General features: G+C 51.4%; 1 protein-coding gene across 4 annotated transcripts in view; it reads left to right on the top strand.

The window, feature by feature from the left end:
* PRKD2 (protein kinase D2) overlaps nucleotides 1-21,250 on the top strand; it is a 44,086-nt gene that overhangs the window by 16,080 nt on the left and 6,756 nt on the right. For all 4 annotated transcript variants that reach the window (XM_024237066.3, XM_054540746.2, XM_024237064.3 and 1 more), the window contains 9 exons: nucleotides 45-198; nucleotides 3,138-3,255; nucleotides 3,732-3,809; nucleotides 6,835-7,093; nucleotides 8,984-9,036; nucleotides 9,162-9,234; nucleotides 10,268-10,374; nucleotides 11,280-11,441; nucleotides 20,228-20,326. In XM_024237066.3, coding sequence (XP_024092834.1) covers nucleotides 45-198; nucleotides 3,138-3,255; nucleotides 3,732-3,809; nucleotides 6,835-7,093; nucleotides 8,984-9,036; nucleotides 9,162-9,234; nucleotides 10,268-10,374; nucleotides 11,280-11,441; nucleotides 20,228-20,326 — 1,103 coding nt within the window. The remainder of the gene's footprint in view (nucleotides 1-44; nucleotides 199-3,137; nucleotides 3,256-3,731; nucleotides 3,810-6,834; nucleotides 7,094-8,983; nucleotides 9,037-9,161; nucleotides 9,235-10,267; nucleotides 10,375-11,279; nucleotides 11,442-20,227; nucleotides 20,327-21,250) is intronic.

The raw sequence follows: 21,250 nt of genomic DNA, 5'->3' as shown, positions 1-21,250 counted from the left end.
GGCAGGACTGGGTGGAGGCCCCTCTGATGCCTCCATCCCCACAGATGTGCCGATGGAGGAGGCCACCGATTTCAGCGAGGCTGACAAGAGCGCCCTCATGGATGAGTCAGAGGACTCCGGTGTCATCCCTGGCTCCCACTCGGAGAATGCGCTCCACGCCAGTGAGGAGGAGGAAGGCGAGGGAGGCAAGGCCCAGAGGTATACACAGAACCCTCCGAGAGACCCTGGGGGAAGACCCTCCTGCACAGTGAACCTCAATTTCTTTTTCTCTACAATGGGCTGACATCACCTTATATTTGTAAATTTTCCCAGTTCCTGAGGCAAACCTTTTAAAGCACTACAATTTTTTTAAAATAATTTTTTGTTTGAGACAGGGTCTCGGTCTGTCACCCAGGCTGGTGCAGTGGTGCAGTCTTGACTCACTGCAGCCTCGACCACCTGGGCTCAAGCGATCCTGCCACCTTAGCCTCTCAAGTAGCTGGGACCACAGGCTCGTCCACCACACCCAGCTAATTTTTGTATTTCTGTAGAGACAGGGTCTACCCTATGTTGCCCAGGCTGGTCTTGAACTCCTGACTCCTGAGCTCAAGTGATCCACCCGCCTCAGCCTCCCAAAGGGTCTTGCTTTGTTGCCCACTGGAGTGCGGTGGTGTGATTGTGGCTCACTGTAACCTCAAACTCCTGGGCTCAGGTGATCCTCCTGCCTCAGCCTCCCGAGTATCTGGGACTACAGGGACGCACTGCTATCCCTGGCTAATTTTAGATGGCGTTTCGCTCTTGTTGCCCAGCCTGGAGTGCAGTGATGCAATTTCAGTTCATTGCAACCTCTGCCTCCTGGGTTCAAGCGATTCTCCTGCCTCAGCCTCCCAAGTAGCTGGGACTACAGGCACCCGCCACCATGCCCGGCTACTTTTTTTGTATTTTTAGTAGAGACAGGGTTTTGCCATGTTGGTCAGGCTGGTCTTGAACTCCTGACCTCAGGTGATCCACCTGCCTCGGCCTCCCAAAGTGCTGGGATTACAGGCGTGAGCCACTGCGCCTGACCTATATTCCTCTTTTTATTTATTTATTTTTTTTTAGAGATGGGGTCTTGCTATGTTGCCCAGGGTGGTGTTGAACTTCTGGGTTCAAGCAATCCTCCCACTTCAGCCTCCCAAAGTTCTGGGATTACAGATGTGCGCCACCGTGTCCCCAGCCTACACATTTTTAAACTATAACGGAGTTCATGCTTATTCAGCTCCACTGGAATGTGAGCTCAGGTGCATGAGGGCAAGGATATTTTCTGCCCTCCCAGGTGCCTAGGACAGGATTGGCTCAGATCAGGCACTTCCTATATGGGTGTGGCATGAATGTTTATTGAGAAAGCACAGTTCACACAGGCGCTGGAGGATGACAGCCCAGATCCCAGCTCTACCACTTCACTTGCTAGGTGCTTCCCTGTGTGCCACGGTTTCCTCCTGGGGCGATGAGGTACCTACCCCACGGGGTGATAAACCTGGGGTAGGGGTAAGGGGGCACCCTCACAGGTGCAATGGAAAATATTTAATGAGCACCTGCTGTGTTCTGACTCCAAGCACACAGCTATGAACAAAAGAGGTAAAAGTCAGCCCTTCTGAAGCTGACTGCCTCAGTGGGGAGACAGCTAGTAAATGCATCCATAGCATCGGGTATTGGTAATGGTGATAAAAACAAGAGGAGATGGAGAACGGGGGACATGCTCTCATGGGTCATTCAAGGAGACCTTGCTGAGGAAGTGGCAGTTGAAGGGAGGGGAGGGAAGGAGCCTTGTGGGGCTCTGGGGGAAGAGGCTTCCAGGCAGAGGCAACAGCGAGTGCAAAGGCCCTTGGGTAGAGGCACCTTGTTCCAGGGACAGCAAAGAGACCCACGTAGCTGCAGCAGGGAGGGCGAGGGGAAGGGGATGGGTAAGCCGGTCACAGTGACGACAGAGTGTTTCCTATGGTGCCTCCCAACCCAAGCAGCCTGAAGCCGCAGGTTCCCTTTCTCCCACGTCTTTCCTGGGAATGTCTAGTAACACAATCATACTCTGTCAGAGTTGGACCTTGAGGGATTGGGGGTGGCAGGTGTGGGGAGAGGCAGCCTATTTCACAGATGGGGAAACTGAGTCTCAGACAAAGGGATGTGATCAAGGCCACCCGGGTTCTGATCTAGCACAGGGATCCAGAGATTGTTGGTTCCAGAGTTGAGCAAGTCACTTAATCTCTCAAATCTCGAACTCCTGACCTCAAGTGATCCCCCCACTTCTGCCTCCCGAAGTGTTGGGATTACAGGCATGAGCCACCACGCCCAGCAGGCCACTTAATCTCTCTAGACCTTCCTTACTGTACTAACAGCATCTGCACAAATGAGGGAGGTGAGGCCCAGAGAGGTTGAATCACCCAGTGTCACACAGCTGGCTCCACAATTGCTGGACTAAATACCAATTAGCACCTACTGGAGGTCCTCTGTATGCCAGGCACTGTACTAAGCTCCGTAGAAAGGTTTCCACTCCTCATAGCATCCCCTTTGGGTGGACAAACTGAGGCAAGAAGAGGTTAGGTAATTCGCTAGGCAGCCTGACTTCAGAAAGGCCTACTACAGAAGCTCTCTCAAGAATCTCCTGGGCCAGTGTGGTGGCTCACACCTGTAAGCACTTTGGGAGGCTGAGGCAGATGGATCTCTTGAATGGATTATAAGGGTGGGTTATAAGGATGGGACTAGGGGCAGGAGTTAGGGAAGGAGTTGAGGCCAAGAGTTCAAGACCAGCCTGGCCAACATGGTGAAACCTCATCACTACTAAAAATACAAAAATTAGCCAGGGGTGGTGGCGTGCACCTAATGGTCACCGTGATTGTCCCAGCCACTCAGGAGGCTGAGGCACGAGAATCGCTTGAACCCGAGAGGCAGAGGTTGCAGTGAGCCGAGATCGCACCACTGCATTCCAGCCTGGGTGACAGAGCCAGCCTCTTAAAAAGAAACAAAAAGCAACTCCCGGGTGTTGGGGGAAAAAGGTCAAAACAAAAACCAAACAAACAAAAACAGTCCCCAACGCCCTAGTTTCCCAGAGATGCCCCCTGCGTTCCCAAGCAGCATGGTCATTTTCTGCATGTGACTTCTCACCCCTTCCTCTTCCCCCGCAGCTCCCTGGGGTACATCCCCCTAATGAGGGTGGTGCAATCGGTGCGACACACGACGCGGAAATCCAGCACCACGCTGCGGGAGGGTTGGGTGGTTCATTACAGCAACAAGGACACGCTGGTGAGTGGCCGGGGCGGGGCCCGGTACGGCGGAGCGAAGGCTGGAAGAGGGGCGGCTCAGCTTGAGTAGGCGGGGCTAGGTGGGTGGGGCTGGAGCTAGGCGCGAGCGGGGCCAGTAGTGGGCTGGGCCGTGCTGGAGGCGGGGCTAGAATTAGAAGTGTGGGTTATAAGGGTGGGACTAGGGGCAGGAGTTAGGGAAGACCCGGGGATCAGGGCAAGGTCAGGGGCGGGGCTAGAGTTAGGGGCGGAGCTTGGCTGGAGGAAGAGGGCTAAGTGGGGGCGGGTCTGGAGTTAGGGCGTGGGGGGCTGGGCTAAGGTTAGGGCGTGTGGGTGGGGTGGGGTTACGGCGTGGGGTAGGTGCTAGGGTTAGGGCGTGCACGTGGTGCTCCAGGCACCTGGAGCCCCAAGCAGCGCCACGGGATAGGGACTGGGCAGGAAAGTCTGGCGGTTCACGTGACTCTTCAAACATCTCTGCAGAGAAAGCGGCACTATTGGCGCCTGGACTGCAAGTGCATCACGCTCTTCCAGAACAACACGACCAACAGATACTATAAGGTAAGCCCCGGGGCTTTCAGCTCCCCCGGACTTCCCGCTGTGCCCACAAACTTCCCCATACCTCCTACTACCCCCAGTTACTCCAGACAGATCCTGCAAATCACACCCTCTGCCCACCCCCAGCGTCCCAGCTTCCAGCTCATCAGCAAGTGCTGCCCATCCGATTCTGGCCCCACCACTTTCCAGCGAGGGGGACTCCGGGCAGGTTCCCTTACTTCTCAGTGCCTCACGCTTCTCACCTGTAAAATGCCTCAAATGCTAATACTCACCTCAGGGCTGGTGCCAGAACTCAAAGAGCCAATCCACTATACCAATCGGCTTAAGGCGTGGTATACATTAAGCTCCCAGTAAGTCTAAGGCTGTTCTCACTATTCCTTTATTTTTTATTATTTATTTATTTTTTGAGACAGAGTCTCACTCTGTCGCCCAGCTGGAGTGCAGTGGCGCGATCTCGGCTCACTGCAGCCTCCACTTCCCGGGTTCAAGCGATTCTCCTGCCTCAGCCTCCCGCCCTAGGACTACAGGTGAACGCCACCACACCCAGCTAATTTTTGTATTTTTAGTAGAGACGGGGTTTCACCATGTTGGCCAGGATGGTCTTGATCTCTTGACCTCATGATCTGCCCCCCTCGGCCTCCCAAAGTGCTGAGATTACAGGCATGAGCCACTGCGCCTGGCCTCACTATTCCTTTATAATTAATGTATTGCATTATGTATGCGTATTCGTCACCACCTCCCATACCCACACTGTGTCCCAGCCACTGTCTTCCACCTGGATGGTTTCAGCCTTCTCCTTGCAGGGTCCTTGCTTCTGACCTCACAGCCGCTAGCCGCTGTCATTTCCCCCATAGCAGCCAGGGGAGTCTTACTAAAACCGTCAAAACCCCCCAGTGGCTCCCATTGTCTTAGAGTAATAAAACCTGGACTCCAGCTGTTACCTGCCCTGGAGCATCTTCCTTGAACTTTCAATGGCTGGTTCCTTATCATCTTCCCATTTTACTCAGACCACACCATCTAAAATGCTGTCCTTGACCAGGCATGGTGGCTCACACCTGTAATCTCAGCGCTTTCAGAGGCCGAGGCGGGCAGATCACTTGAGATCACGAGTTCGAAACCAGCCTGGCCAACATGGTGAAACCCTGTCTGTCCTAAAAATACAAAAATTAGCTGAGCATGGTGGCGGGTGCCTATAACCCCAGCTACTTGGGAGGCTGAGGCAGGAGAATTGCTTGAACCTGGGAGGTGGAGGTTGCAGTGAGCTGAGATCGCATCACTGCACTCCTGCCTGGGCAAAAAGACTCCATCTCAAAAAAATAAAGTAAAATAAAATGCTGTCCTCACCCTCCCGCCATGTGTCCATGTCATCACCTAGTTTTATGGGCTGCCTAAGTCATTCATTCCTTCCTCTCTCTTACCTCCCTCCTTCCTCTTTTGACACATTTCCCACCCCATGGTCCCTGTGCCTTCTGTCCCGCCTGGGTCCCCTCAGCCTCCTCCCTGGTTCTCTGTCTCCATCTCATTCTATTCCATCTGCCCTCCGCACACAAGCAGATGATGCTCAAAAGCCTTCAGTGGCTTCCTAGGGCCCTTGGACAAAGCCCAGGCTCTTCCTTGTGGCCTGCGAAGCCCTGTGTGGCCTCATTTCCTCCATTTATTATCAAACGTTTATTTATTTTTGAGACGGAGTCTCCCTGTGTCACCCAGGCTGGAGTGCAGTGGCGCGATCTTGGCTCACTGCAACCTCCGCCTCCGGGGTTCAAGTGATTCTTCTGCCTCAGCCCCCCGAGTAGCTAGGATTATAGGTGTGCCATCACATCTGGCTAATTTTTGTATTTTTAGTAGAGATGGGCTTTCACCATGTTGGTCAGGCTGGTCTTGAACTCCTGACTTTGTGATCCACCCGCCTTGGCCTCCCAAAGTGTTGAGATTACAGGCGGGAGCCACCACACCTGGCCCATTTATTTATTTTGAGACAGGCTCTTGCCCTGTCTCCCAGGTGCAGTGGCATGATCATGGCTCACTGTAACCTCTGCCTCCCTGGCTCAAATGATTCTCCCACCTCCCCAGTAGCTGGGATTACAGGTGCGCACCACCACACCTGGCTAGTTCTTGTATTTTTTATAGAGATGGGGGTCTCATTGTGTTGCTCTGGCTGGTCTCAAACTCCTGGGCTTCAGCGATCTGCCCACCTTGGCCTCCCAAAGTGCTGGGATTACAGGCTTGTGGCACCATGCCTAATTTTTAAATTTTTTGTAGAGCCAGGGTCTCACTATGTTGCCCAGGCTGGTCTTGAACTCCTGGGCCATCTGCCCACCTTGGCCTCCCAAAGTGCTGGGAGTACAGGCATGAGCCACCACATCCGGCCATCAAATATTTATCAAGCTTTTACTGTGTCCAGGCACTGCCATGTGATGGGGATACAGCTTGGCTTTTGAGCACAGCCTTTCCTCAGGCCCTTTGCACATGCTGTTCCCCTACTCCTTGCCAGCTGGCTTCTTCTTACCTTTCTGGTCTCTGCTTCAATATCAGTTCTGCCAGTAATTAGTATTATTAATATTATTTTTGAGACAGAGTCTCACTCTGTCGCCCAGGCTGGAGTGCAGTGGTGTGATCTTGGCTCATTACAACCACCGCCTCCCAGGTGCAAGCGGTTTTCCTGCCTCAGCCTCCCGAGTAGCTGGGATTACAGGCGCACACCACCACGCCTGGCTAATTTTTGTATTTTCAGTAGAGACGGGATTTTGCCATGTTGGCCAGGCTGGTCTCGAACTCCTGACCTCAAGTGAGCTGCCCACCTCGGCCTTCCAAAGTGTTGGGATTACAGGCGTGAGCCACCGCACCTGGCCTCTGCCAGTAATTATAAAAGAACAGTGAGAACACGCTTAGAATTACTGGGAACTTGTCTGACCACTGTGCAAACCAGGCCCATCCCCATCAACATGGATCCTGTGTATCCTTCTGGGTAAGCACTAGAATTCCAAGGTCTGCCTGGCGTCCTCACCTGTGCTGGTTCCACGTCCTGCAGGAAATTCCGCTGTCAGAAATCCTCACGGTGGAGTCTGCCCAGAACTTCAGCCTTGTGCCGCCGGGCACCAACCCACACTGCTTTGAGATTGTCACTGCCAACGCCACCTACTTCGTGGGCGAGATGCCTGGCGGGGCTCCGGGTGGGCCAAGTGGGCAGGGGGCTGAGGCCGCCCGGGGCTGGGAGACAGCTATCCGCCAGGCCCTGATGCCCGTCATCCTTCAGGACGCACCCAGCGCCCCAGGCCACGCGCCCCACAGTAAGTCCTCCCACCCCGGGCCCTTGAGAGAATAGGTCTAGATGGGTGGGGCAGGGTTCCCGGGAATGGAAGGGCCAAAGAGGAAGGTGGGCAATGGTGGGGTTGAGAACGCAGCTTCTGGATTCAGCAGGCCTGGGTTCAAACTCTGTTAATCACTCCTGTTAATCCCAGTGCTTTGGGAAGTCAAGGAGGGAGGATCACTTGAGGCCAGGAGTTCATGACCAGCCTGGGCAACATAACGAGATTCCATCTCTACAAAAAAATAAAAACAATTAGCCAGGTGTGGTGGCGCACACCTGTAGTTCCAGGTACTTGGGAGGCTGAGGCAGGAGAATTGCTTGAGCCTGGGAGTAGTGAGTCATGATCGCATCACTGCACTCCAGTCTGGGTGACAGAGCAAGACTCTGTCTCCAAAACAGAAAAAACAGCAACAATAAAAATCCACAACAAAGCTCTGTTAAGCTCCTGGCCTGATGTGTGGCCTTGGGCATGTCACTTCCCCTCCATGAGCCTTGTCCCAGGTGCTGATAAGTCCTCAGGCACTTACTGAGTGCCTCCTCTGTGCGGGACAGTGCTGGGGACCCAGTGGTGGCCAGGACAGCCCAAGACCTGCCCTCATGGGGCTCAGAGTCCAGTAGCGCAGAATACCCATCTTCAGAGAGTGACAGTCCAGGGTGGGCAGGGTTGGGACAAGGGAGCCAGGGAGCTGGAGGAGCCCAGAGGGGTACCTGACCCAATCTGGGTGTATAGGGGGGCTTCCTGGAGGAGGTGACATCTGAACTGAGACCTGGAGACCGAGGCAGGGTGAGATGTGGGAAAGAAAATGGGAGGTCATTTTAGGCAGAGGCAAAAAGTGATGAGAGAGTACCAGGTTCCCACCCTCTGGAGCTTATAATCCAGTGTGGGTGACAGACATTGATCATTAACCCATAAAAGCAATGAGTGTGATGCAGAACATTTGCAAGAGTAATCCAGCTTGGTCCTAGGAGTGACATTTGAGCTGACACTTGAGGATGAGGAAGATTTAGCTAAGTCTAGGATGAAGGAAAGAGTATTCCTAGCAGGGGAAACAGCATATGCAGAGACCAGAAGGTAGAAGAGAGCTTGCTGTATTTGAGGCCCAGCAAGGAGGCCAGTGTGTCAGGAATAGCATGTTGGCGGTTGAAGTCAGAGGTAGATGAGGGTCTAGGCCATGCCTTTTAGGGCATTTAAGGGGCTCAGGCTTCTTCCTGAGGGCACTGGGGAGCCATGGCAGAGTTGTGAGCAGAGGAGGGACAGGATCGGTCTTGTGCCTCAGTAAGATCCCTCTGGCTTCTCTGTGGGAGGTGAGTAGGAAGGGGCAGTATTGGGGCAAAGAGACCAGGGAAGGGGCTGTGGGGTGAGGACCCAGAGTTGGGGGGCGAGCAGGGGCCTAGACTGGTGGAAGAGAGAGACATTCAAATGGCAGAAGGATCGGACTTTAGAAATGTCTGGCTCTGGTTGGGTTTGTAGGGGGACAAGTTCAAGGGAAGATGCAGGAGTCAGTCTGGGCTTTCCCTCCAAGACTCAGTTTCCTTCTCTGTATAATGGGGTCAGTCTGCCTCCCCTGGTGCTGAGATCCTGGGGTAAAATGCTCAGCAAAATCATCCGTAACATCACTCCTTTAGCCACTCAGCACATCTCATTTACTCCTCCCGGTGGCCCTATGAGGGAGGTCTTTTTATTATTCCCATTTTCTAGATGAGGAAACTGAGGTTCATAGTGGACAAGTCACTAACTTAAAGTTGCACGTTGTATTGAACATTGGATTCAAATCTGGGTGGCCTGACTCCCAAGTCTGCTTTTGCAGGTATGGGTGGTGATAATCCTGAGCCTGGAGTCCCCTCACCTCTGTCTCTCCCCTCTCCCTAGGACAAGCTTCTCTGAGCATCTCTGTGTCCAACAGTCAGATCCAAGAGAATGTGGTGAGACTCCTGCCCCCACCTGATGCCCTCCCCTCCCACAAACCCTCCCCAGCTCTCTCGTCTCCTTGACTCCCCCTCCCCCATTTCCATTTGCACCCCTGACCTGCCCTGTCTTCACCCTGTAGGACATTGCCACTGTCTACCAGATCTTCCCTGATGAAGTGCTGGGCTCAGGGCAGTTTGGAGTGGTCTATGGAGGTGAGGACACTTCAGAGCTAACCCAGAGGGAGCCTGGGGCTGGGGGAAGCTGCCGTGGCTCCAAACCTTTCTTTCTGGCTCCAACCCTTCCTTTCTGATTGGTCACATGCTCACCTCCCATGTTGATTGGCTTAGAAAGCTAGATCCTGGGTGGACTGGTTGCAGGTTCTCCTTTTCTCGTTGGGAAAAACCAATGGACTTTCCTCCTGTTATTAATAGGAAGGGTAAATTCGGCACTCTGATTGGTCACAGAGGTAGATTTTGATTGGATAGGGAAGGTAGATTCTGCACTCTGAATGGCCACAGAGCTAGAACCTAGATTCTGATTGGATAGGAGAGTAGATTCTGTATTCATATTGGCCACAGAACTAGTTCCTAGATTCTGATTGGATAGGAGGGTAGATTCTGCACTCTGGCCACAGAGCTAGATCCTGGATTCTGATTGAATAGGAGGGTAGATTCTGCATTCTGATTGGCCGCAGGGCTAGATCCTAGATTCTGATTGGCTAGGAGGGTAGATTCTACATTCTGATTGGCCACAGCCTAAATCCTAGATTCTGATTGTATGGAGGGGGGTAAATTTTACACTTTGATTTGCCACAGAGCTAGATCCTAGAGTTCAATAGGACAGGGAGGGTAACTTCTACACTCTAAACTCCAAGACTCAGTTTCCTTCTCTGTATAATAAGGTCAGTCTGCCTCCCCTGGTGCTGGTGTCTCTCTCCTGTCCCCAGGACTCTTATGGGCCACACAAAACTAGATGCTAGATTCTGACTGGTTATAAATCCAGTTTCTCATGTTATACATTCTCTTCTTTGGAGCTTTCTGTTTGTTTTTTGCTTTCCTTCTTTCTGCCTTTACTCCCAAGGTACACCTCAGCTGGCCTTTTCACATATCTCCTGGGGCCTTCCAACTCTGCCCAACTCTGGCTGTCTCCATGGTGGGGGGCAGAGGTTGGCAGAGCTGGAGATACTCCTGCCAGGACTGGGTGGTCTTGCTCTCTCATCCCCCATCTCTCCTACTCCCTGTGCAGGAAAGCACCGGAAGACAGGCCGGGACGTGGCAGTTAAGGTCATTGACAAACTGCGCTTCCCTACCAAGCAGGAGAGCCAGCTCCGGAACGAAGTGGCCATTCTGCAGGTAACCACCAGGCCGCCTTCCCTTTCTGCTTCTTCCTTTCATGGGCCAGCTGACCCAGTGTAGGCGTGGTCAGGGAAGGCTTCCTGGAGGAGGGCATATGCATGTTGAGACTGAAGGGGAGGAGAAGGTGTTCTTAGCAGAGGGACCAGCCTGTACAAAGGCCTGGTGAGAGGGAGCATGAGGTTTTCCAGAAAGGAGGTACTGGGAGATGAGGCCAGGGAGGATGGTGGAGCCAGACCCTTTGGACTTTCTCCTGAGGGTACTGGGGAGCCACAGAAGGCTTTTGAGCAAGGGAGGGGCAGGATCAGGTGTGTACTTTAGGAAAGTCCCTCGGGCTGCCATCTGGAGGGTGGGTGGAAAGGGAAGTGACTGTAGCCAGGAGGCTGAGTTGGGGATCTGGGTGGGAGAGAGGGGTTAGGCCAGGATAGGACTGGAGAATGTGAGAGGGGGTGTGGATTTAAAAGATACAGATGTGCAGAGCTCTCCCCATTTCTCCAAGCTTCCCCTCCTCCCTCCTGCAACCCTGGGCCTCCACCAGAATTTCAGGATGTAAAGATCCTTCTGGGCTGGGCATGGTGGCTCACATCTGTAATCCCAGCACTTTGGGAGGCCGAGGTGGGAGGATCACTTGAGGCCAGAAGTTTGAGACCAGCCTGGCCAACATGGCGAAACCCCATCTCTATATTTAAATAGAAAGAAAAAAAAGATCCTTTTGGGCAGCTGGCAGGTGAGGTGGAGGTGGGCCTGTTCTGTCTTGGCCTGTGGGAAGCCCCCTTCCCTCCCCGAGTGCCAATACCCCAGGGACATCCTTCTCCTTGTTTGTCATCCTCCTGCTCCTATACCTGACCCTTTGGGGTCTGAGTTTGTGGGTGACCTGGGCCCTGACCCCGCTCCCCACCCTGCAGAGCCTGCGGCACCCCGGGATCGTGAACCTGGAGTGCATGTTTGAGACGCCTGAGAAAGTGTTTGTGGTGATGGAGAAGCTGCATGGGGACATGTTGGAGATGATCCTGTCCAGTGAGAAGGGCCGGCTGCCTGAGCGCCTCACCAAGTTCCTCATCACCCAGGTGTGCCTGCCCTGCCCGCTGCCACCCGCCCCTCCCCATCAGGTGTCGGCTTGGAGAGGCCCTGTATGCCTAGGGGGTCAAGCAGACACTGTGGGAGTCACAATAGCAGATAATAGAAACCATAATCAGGCTGGGCACAGTGGCTCACACCTGTAATCCCAGCACTTTGGGAGGCCCACAAGGTCAGGAGATCGAAACTATCCTGGCTAACACGGTGAAACCCTGTCTCTCCTAGAAATACAAAAAATTAGCCGGGCGTGGTGGCGGGCGCCTGTAGTCCCAGCTACTCGGGAGGCTGAGGCAGGAGAATGGTGTGAACCTGGGAGATGGAGCTTGCAGTGGGCCGAGATTGCACCACTGCACTCCAGCCTGGGCGACAGAGCCAGACTCCATCTCAAGAAAAAAAAAAAAGGAACCATAATCGTACAGAAGTAATAATAACCATAATAGAAAAAATAAGCCGGGCATGGTAGCACGTGTCTGTGATCTCAGCTACTCAGGAGGCTGAGGCAGGAGGATCACTTGATCCCAGGAGTTCTGTGCTAATCAGATGTCCTCATTAAGTTTGGCATCCACGTGGTGACCTCCCAGGAGCGGGGGACCACCAGGTTGCAAAGCAGCCCAGGTTGGAAACAGAGCAGGTCAAAGCTCTTGTGCTGATCAGTAGGGGGATCACATCTGTGAAGAGGCACTGCACTCCAGCCTGGGCAACATAGCGAGACCCTGCCTCTAAAAAGAAAGAAAGAAAAAAGCAAAATAATAGTGACAGTAACAATTAAAAATAATAAAGAGTAGGCCAGGTGCAGTGGCTCACACCTGTAATCCCAACACTTTGGGAGGCCAAGGTGGGTGGATCACCTGAGGTCAGGAGTTCGAGACCAGCCTTGAACCATGGCCAACATGGTGAAACCCTGTCTCTACTAAAAATACAAAAATTAGCTGAGCGTGGTGGCAGGCATCTGTAATCACAGCTACTTGGGAGGCTGAGGCAGGAGAATCCCTTGAACCCAGGAGGTGGAGGTTACAGTGAGCTGAGATCGTGCCATTGCACTCCAGCCTGGGGGACAAGAGTGAAACTTCGTCTCAAAAAATAATAATAATAATAATAAAGAGTAATCATAATAATAGAAAAATAATAGATTAGCAGTAATGATAGCTATTTTTATTATAAAAAATAAATGATCAGTCAGGCTCCCTGGACCTGATTTGACTTATCTAGAAAAAAGGGGAGTCAGGCATGGTGGGGTACACCTGTAATCCCAGCTACTTAGGAAGCTAAGGCCAGAGGATTGCTTGAGCCCAGGAGTTTGAGCCAGCCTGGGCAACATAGCAAGAGCCCATCTCAAAAACAGGCTGGCTCATACCCATAATCCCAGCACTTTGAGAGGCCAAGGCAAGAGGATCGCTTGAAGCCAGGAGTTGGAGACCAGCCTGGGTGACATAGTGAGATCCCATCTCTACAAAAAGAAAAAAAAAAAAAAAAGAAAGAAAACCTAGCTGGTTGTGGTGCCTGGTAGCACATGTCTGTAGTCCTAGCTGCTTGGGAGGAGGGGAGTGGAGAGGATCTCTTGAACCTAGGTGGTCAAGGCTGCAGTGAGCTATGACCGTGCCACTGCACTCCAGCCTGGGTGACAGAGCGAGACCCTGTCTCAAAACCAAACAATAGAAAAAAGGGGCAAGCAGCCCTTTTTCTCTCATTCATTCATTCAGTTGGTCAACAAACACTCCCTAGTCCCTGCTCTGTGCTTGGTCCCTTGCTGGGCAGTGTTGAGGACACAGGGATGACCAATACAGCCCCATTCTTAGACAGTGATCGCTCAGGTGAGCAGGGCTAGGACAAGGGAGGCTGATAATAGTGATGATAAATAATGTGGTCACTAACGTTTATTGAGCACTTACTATGTGCCAGGCACTCTTCAAACTCATTTAATCTTGATAGTAACCTATGTAGTAGGTGCTGTTATTATCATTCCCCTTTTATGGTTGAAGAAACTGAGGGTCAGAGACAACAAATATCTTGTCCAGAGTCACATAGCTGGTGGGATTTGAACCTAGGATCTTTGCTTTTAACTAGTGATGTCAAACTCATTTGTGTTATATTCAAACAGATTTTCCTTGTGTGTCTGTGCTTTTTGCTTGTTTTTTTGAGACAGGGTCTCGCTCCGTCACCTGAGCTGGAGTGCAGTGGTACAGTCATGGCTCACTGTAACCTCCGCCTCCCGGGTTCAAGCGATTCTCCTGCCTCAGCCTCCTGAGTAGCTGAGACAACAGGCATCAGCCATCACGCCCGGCTAATTTTTATAAAGACAGGGTCTTGCTATGTTGCCCAGGCGGGTCTTCAGCTCCTGGGCTCAAGTGATCCTCCTGACTCAGCCTCAGCCTCCCAAAGTGCTGGGATTACAGGCATGAGCCACTGTGCTCGGCCTCTGTTCTGCATTTCTTTTTTTTTGGTGGGGGTGCACATTAGATTCTTATCACTTATATTGTTCAATGGTTTTATCCCAGTGTTTGCCTCTTTATTTTATATTTAGTTTTTATTTACCATAGGGTTTTATTTATTTTATTTTTTATTTTTTTTGAGACGGAGTCTTGCTCTATTGCCCAGGCTGGAGTGCAGTGGCGCCATCTCGGCTCACTGCAAGCTCCACCTCCCCGGTTCACACCATTCTCCTGCCTCAGCCTCCCAAGTAGCTGGGACTACAGGTGCCCACCACCATGCCCGGCTAATTTTTTGTATTTTCAGTAGAGACAGGGTCTCACTGTGTCAACCAGGATGGTCTCGATCTCCTGACCTCGTGATCCACCCTCTTCGGCCTCCCAAAGTGCTGGGATTATAGGCGTGAGCCACCGCGCCCGGCCTGTTTTATTTTTTTTTTGAGACAGGGTCTCGTTCTGTCACCCAGGCTGGAGTGCAGTGGTGTAATCATAGCTCACTGCAGCCTCAAACTCCTAGGCTGAAGCGATTCTCCTATCTCAGCCTCCTGAGTTAACTGCAACCACAGGCATGAGCCACCACATCCAGCTACTTTTTTTTTTTTTTAATGTTTTTGTAGAGACAAGGTCTCGCCGTGTTGCCCAGGCTGGTCTTGAACTCCTGGGCTCGAGCGATCCTCCCATCTCAGTCTCCTGAGTTAGCTGGAACCACAGACATGAGCCATTAGACCTGGCTAATTTTTTTTTAATGTTTTTGTAGTGACAGGGTCTTGCCATGTTGCCTAGGCTGGTCTCGAACTCCTGGGCTTAAGTGGTCCCCTTGCTGCAGCCTCCCAAAGTTCTGGGTTACAGGCATGAGCCACTGCATCCAACTGGCCATAGAGTTGAACTTTTACAATGTTAAATATCCCCTTTTGTGGTTTCTGTGTTTCACATCCTTCCTAGAAAGGCTTCCCTCTGGTTGGTGCCTTGCCTTCTTCTGAGACGTCTCTGTGGGTCTCAGAGTCATCGTTGCTGTGTTTCCTTTACCCTGGCCCAGCACCCTTATCCTCTCAGGCAGTGTGCCTGTGTTTGTCAGGCTGGCTTATGGGGTGGGGACAGAAACCCACTGATGCACCCTAATCCAGACTTTATAATATTTATTTATTTTTGAGACAGAGTCTCGCTTTGTTGCCCAGGCTGGAGCACAGTGGCATGATCTCAGCTCACTGCACCCTCTGCCTCCTGGGTTCAGGCGATTCTCCTACCTCAGCCTCCCGAATAGCTGGGATTATAGGTGTGTGCCACCATGCCTGGCTAAGTTTTGTAATTTTAGTAGAGATGGGGTTTCATCATGTTGCCCAGGCCAGTCTCAAACTCCTGACCTCAAGTCATCTGCCCGCCTCAGCCTCCTAAAGTGCTGGGATTACAGGCATGAACCATCGTGCCCGGCCACATCCAGACTTCAGGTGTGGAAAGGAATCATGGTTCTCACAGGTGGCTGCTTTCAGCAGCTGAGGGGGTTTCTCTTTCTGGCCTTCATCTCTTCCTCTCTTTTTGCCTGCTCGCTCTTCTTTCTCTCTCTCTCTCTGCAGATTTCTGCTTTCTGGGCTCTTGCCTGCCCCCCACCCAAGCCCTGTGCTAAGCCCTTTACCTCATGAGCTTATGTAGGCCTCACCACCATCCTATGAGGTAGGTATTGTTATAAACCCCATTGTATAGATGAGGAAACTGAGGCTCAGGGAGATAGCAGTCTCCCTCGAGGTCACAGCCAAGTAACTTTCCAGCCAAGATTTGTCTGGATCTATCTAGCTTCCAACCTGCCCTCTTTTTTTTTTTTCTGAGATGAAGTGTCACTCTGTCACCCAGGCTGGAGTGCAATAGCACAGTCTCAGCTCACTGCAACCTCCGCCTCCCAGGTTCAAACGATTGTCCCACCTCAGCCTCCTGAGTAGCTGGGACTACAGGCGTGTGCTAGCACACCCGGCTAATTTTTGTATTTTTAGTAGAGACAGGGTTTCACTATGTTGGCCAGGCTAGTCTTGAACTTCTGACCTCGTGATCCACCCGCCTCGGCCTCCTAAAATGCTGGGATTACAGGCGTGAGCCACCATATCCTGCCAATGTTTTTTTTTTTTTTTTTTTTTTTTTTTTTTTGAGATGGAGTCTCGCTCTGTTGCCCAGGCTGGAGTGCAGTGGCGCTATCTCAGCTCACTGCAACCTCTGCCTCCCAGGTTCAAATGATTCTCCTGCCTCAGTCTCCTGAGTAGCTGGGAATACAGGCACACGCCACCATTCCTAGCTGATTTTTGTATTTTTAGTATTTTTAGTATTTTGTATTTTTAGTAGAGATGGAGTTTCACCATGTCGATCAGGCTGGTCTTGAACTTTTGATCTCGTGATCTGCCCGCCTCAGCCTCCCAAAGTGCTGGGATTACAGGCGTGAGCCACCGTGCCCGGCCTAACCTGCCCTCTTTGTTCACATGAACTGGGAGAAAATCAACTGACAAAATCTGGAAATGGGCGGGGCGAGGTGGCTCACGCCTGTCATCCTAGAACTTTGGGAGGCCAAGGCAGATGGATCACCTGAGGTCAGGAGTTTTGAGACCAGCCTGGCCAACATGGTGAAATCCCATCTTTACTAATAATACAAAAATTAGCCAGGTGTGGTGGCGTCCACCTGTAATCCCAGCTACTGAGGAGGCTGAGGCACAAGAATTGCTTGAACGTGGGAGGCGGAATTTGTGGTGAGCCGAGGTCATGCCATTGCACTCCAGCATGGGCAATAGAATGAGACTCCATCTCAAAAAAACAATCTGGAGATGACATATACAACACATACATCTTTCCAGCTTGGTGTCCCAGTCTGTAGAATGAGGAGGTTGGCCAGGCATGGTGTCATGCCTGTAATCTCAAGGTTTGGGTAGCTGAGGTGGGAAGATCATTTGAGGCCAGGAGTTTAAGACCAGCCTGGGCAATATAGCGAGATGCCATCTCTACAAAAAAATTTTTTTAAAAAAGAAAACAATCAGAATAAACACAAGTATTTAAATTCTGAGACACAGACAATAATTGCAGTAGTACAACACTCTATGCTTCTGGTGTACTTGGCATTTTGAGTTACAGAGAATCAAGAAATAGGATTCTCACAGATGAATGGTTACAAATTGTAATTTTTTTTTTTTTCAATCAGCTCATCTTGTCATCATAGGAACAGATATAGCAGGAGAAGCTTTATTTAAGAGACACACACAAATATATTTACCAACAGGCCATCACAAAAATAATAACTAATAAACAACAGTAACAGCTAACATACAGTGGTTAGCTATTCTAAGTGCTTTACATGCATCTTTAGATACGCTTTAAACCTTATAGCAACCTGTAAGGTCGGTACTCTTTTTTTTTCTGAGATGGCATCTTGCTCTGTCGCCCAGGCTGGAGTGCAATGGTGCGATGTCAACTCACTGCAACCTCCGCCTACGGGTTCAAGCGATTCTCCTGCCTCAGCCTCCCAGGTAGCTGGGATTACAGGCTTGTGCCACCGTGCCCAGCTTATTTTTGTATTTTTAGTAGAGATGGGGTTTCACCATGTTAGCCAGGCTGGTGGGTGGGTACTATTATCACCCCCATTTTACAAATGAGGAAACTGAGAGCCAGAGAGGTGAAGAGACTTGCCCAAGGCCGTAAGTTCGTAAGCGTGGAGCCAGGTTCTCCACCTGGGCAGACTGGCTCCAGAATCTCCCCTCCGCTTTTTTTTTTGGGGGGGGGGGACAAATTCTCACTCTGTTGCCCAGGCTGGAGTGCAATAGCATGATCTTGGCTCACTGCAACCTCCACCTCCCAGGTTCAACCGATTCTCCTGCCTCAGCCTCCTGAGTAGCTGGGATTACAGGCATGCACCATCATGCCCGGCTAATTTTTTGTAGTTTTAGTAGAGACGGGTTTCACCATGTTGGCCAGGCTGGTCTCGAACCCTTGAGCTCAGGCGATCCACCCTCCTCGGCCTCTCAAAGTGCTGGGATTACAGGTGTGCACCACCAGGCCCAACTTCAAAGCTTTTTTTTTTTTTTTTTTTGAGACAGAGTCTCTCTCTGTCGCCAGGCTGGAGTGCAGTGGCGTGATCTCAGCTCACTGCAACCTCCGACTCCCCAGTTCAAGTGATTCTCCTGCCTCAGCCTCCTGAGTAGCTGGGATTACAAGCATGTGCCACCACGTCCAGCTAATTTTTGTATTTCTAGTAGAACCAGGGTTTCACCATGTTGGCCAGGATGGTCTCGATCTCCTGACCTCATGATCCACCCTCCTCGGTCTCCCAAAGTGCTGGGATTACAGGTGTGAGCCACAGCGCCTGGCCAAAAAAAAATTTTTTTTTTTTAAGACAGAGTTTCGCTCTTGTTGCCTAGGCTGGAGTGCAATGGCGCGATCTCAGCTCACTGCAACCTCTGCCTCTCCAGTTCAAGTGATTCTCCTGCCTCAGCCTCCCGAGTAGCTGGAACTACAGGCGCCTGCCACCACGCCCAGCTAATTTTTGTATTTTTAATAGAGGCAGGGTTTCGCTGTGTTGGCCAGGATGGTGTCTAACTCCTGACCTCAGGTGATCCACCTGCCTCAGCCTTCCAAAGTGCTGAGATTACAGGCATGAGTCACTGTGCCCAGCCAAAGTTTTTTGTAAGGATGAAAAATATTTTTTTAAAAAATGGAATCAGGCCGGGCGCGGTGGCTCATGCCTGTAATCCCAGCACTTTGGGAGGCCAAGATTGGTGGATCACACGAGGTCAGGAGTTCGAGACCAGCCTGACCAACATGGTGAAACCCCCGTCTCTACTAAAAATACAAAAATTTAGCCGGGCATGGTGGTGTGTGCCTGTAGTCCCCGCTGCTCAGGAGGCTGAGGCAGGAGAATCAGGAGGCCTTCTCAAAAAAAAAAAAAAAAAAAAAGGAATCAAAGATCAAAGCCCGACATGGTGGCAGTGGCACGTGCCTGTATGCCTGTAGTCCCAGCTATTTGGGAGACTGAGGCTGGAGGATCACTTAACCCCAGGAGTTTGAGGCTGTAGTGAATGATACTGCACTTCAGCCTGGGTGACAGAGGGAGACTCCATCTCTTAAAAAAAAAAAAAAAATGGGTGAGGTGGGGTGGCTCACGCCTGTTATCCCAGCACTTTGGGAGGCTGAGGTGGGTGGATCACTTGAGTGCCGGAGTTTGAGACCAGCCTGGGCAACATGGTGAGACACTGTCTCTACAAGTACAAAAATTAGTCAGGTGTGATGGTGTGTGCCTATAATTCCAGTTACTAGGGAGGTTGAGGTGGGAGGATGGATTTAGCCTGGGAGGTTGAGGGTGCAGTGAGCTGTGATCCTGCCTCTGTGCTCTGGCCTGAGTGACAGAGCAAGACTCTGTCTCAAAAAAAAAAAAAAAAAATAGAATCACATAGTTGGATCTTGGAAATGCCTGCTCTGTGAGTAGCATTCAGGAGTTTACCACATGCTAGAAGATCTTGGGATCTTCACAGCCCCTCTCATCTAGCCCAGACTTTGTAGTTTACATTTAACTCTTATCTCTCAGGTGTAAATGGTTCTATGATTCTGAGATTCTTTGGTGCTGCAGTGCCTCCAGTTTCCCTGGCTGGGGTGTCTGCAGGGGTGTGTAGGAAGGCATGGATGGGGCCAGGCGCAGTGGCTCACTCATGCCTGTAATCCCAGCATTTTGGGAGGTCGAGGTGGGCGGATCACTTGAGGCCAGGAGTTTGAGACCAGCCTGGTCAACATGGTGAAACCCTGTCTCTACTAAAAATAAAAAAAAATTATCAGGGCAAGTCTGGGCCTGGTGGCTCACGCCTGTAATCCCAGCACTTTGGGAGGCTGAGGTGGGGGAATCACAAGGTCAGGAGTTTGAGACCAGCCTGGCCAACATGGTGAAACCCCATTTCTACTAAAAATAGAAAAAATTAGCTGGGCATAGTGGCTAGCGCCTGTAATCTCAGCTACTCAGGAGGCTGAGGCAGGAGAATCACTTGAGCCCTGGAGGTAGAGGTTGCAGTGAGCCGAGATCGCACCACTGCACTCCAGCCCAGGCGACAGAGTGAGACTCCGCCTCAAAAAGGAAAAAAAAAAAAATTAGCTGGGCGTGGTGGTGCATGCCTGTAGTCCCAGCTACTTGGGAGGCTGAGGCAGGAGAATCACTTGAACCCGGGAGGCAGGGGTTGCAGTGAGCTGAGATCATGCCACTGCACTTCCAGCCTGGGCTACAGAGCGAGACTGTCTCAAAAAATAAAAAAAGGTACGGATGGGTTTGGAGGGCTGGCTGCTGAGGTTGGGATTTGGCTGCGTACCTGTCTACCTTTCTTACTGGCTCCATCTGCTCCCCTCAGATCCTGGTGGCTTTGAGACACCTTCACTTCAAGAACATTGTCCACTGTGACTTGAAACCAGAAAACGTGTTGCTGGCATCAGCGGACCCATTTCCTCAGGTCAGTTATGTCCCCTCCTGATTTGGGGAAATCCAGGCAACACTGATGGCCGGGGTGGAGGTGGGGAAGGGGATTATACTAATCAAGATGGGGGGGCCAGGCACAGTGGCTCTTACCTGTGATCAGCATTTTGGGAGGCTGAAGCAGGAGGATCACTTGAGCCCAAGAGTTTGAGACCAGCCTGGGCAACATAGCAAGACCTCACCTGTAAAAAAAAATGAAAAAAATTAGCCGAGAATGGTGGCATGCGCCTATAGTCCCAGCTGCTTAGGAGGCTGAGATGGGAGGATTGCTTGAGCTCAGGAGTTGGTGGCTGCAGTGAGCTATGATCGTGCCACTGCACTCCAGCCTGAGTGACAGAGTGAGATCTAGCTCTTAAGAAAAAAAAAAAAGACTGGATGCGGTGGCTCACGCCTGTAATCCCAGCAATTTGGGAGGCCAAGGTGGACAGATCATCTGAGGTTGAGAGTTCAAAACCAGCCTGACCAACATGGAGAAACCCCATCTCTACTAAAAATACAAAAAATTAGCTGGGCGTGGTGGTGCATGCCTGTAATCCCAGCTACTCCGGAGGATGAGGCAGGAGAATCGCTTGAACCCAGGAGGCAGAGGTTTTGCAGTGAGCCGAGATCGTGCCATTGCACTCCAGCCTGGGCAACAAGAGCGAAACTCCATCTCGGGGGGGAAAAAAAAAAAGTAAGAAGAAACAGATGAAATTAATTTTTTTTTTTTTTTTTTGAGACGGGGTCTCTCTCTGTCGCCCAGGCTGGAGTGCAGTGGCGCGATCTCGGTTCACTGCAAGCTCCACCTCCCAGGTTCATACCATTCTTCTCCCTCAGCCTCCCGAGTAGCTGGGACTACAGGTGCCCGCCACGACGCTCGGCTAATTTTTTTTTTTTTTTTTTTTTTGTATTTTTCTAATAG

Source organism: Pongo abelii, chromosome 20, assembly GCF_028885655.2.
Source record: "Pongo abelii isolate AG06213 chromosome 20, NHGRI_mPonAbe1-v2.0_pri, whole genome shotgun sequence".
In the NCBI taxonomy this organism is placed as follows: domain Eukaryota; kingdom Metazoa; phylum Chordata; class Mammalia; order Primates; family Hominidae; genus Pongo; species Pongo abelii.
Note: the sequence above shows the minus strand (reverse complement) of the source record. Positions and strands in the feature narration are given on the sequence as shown.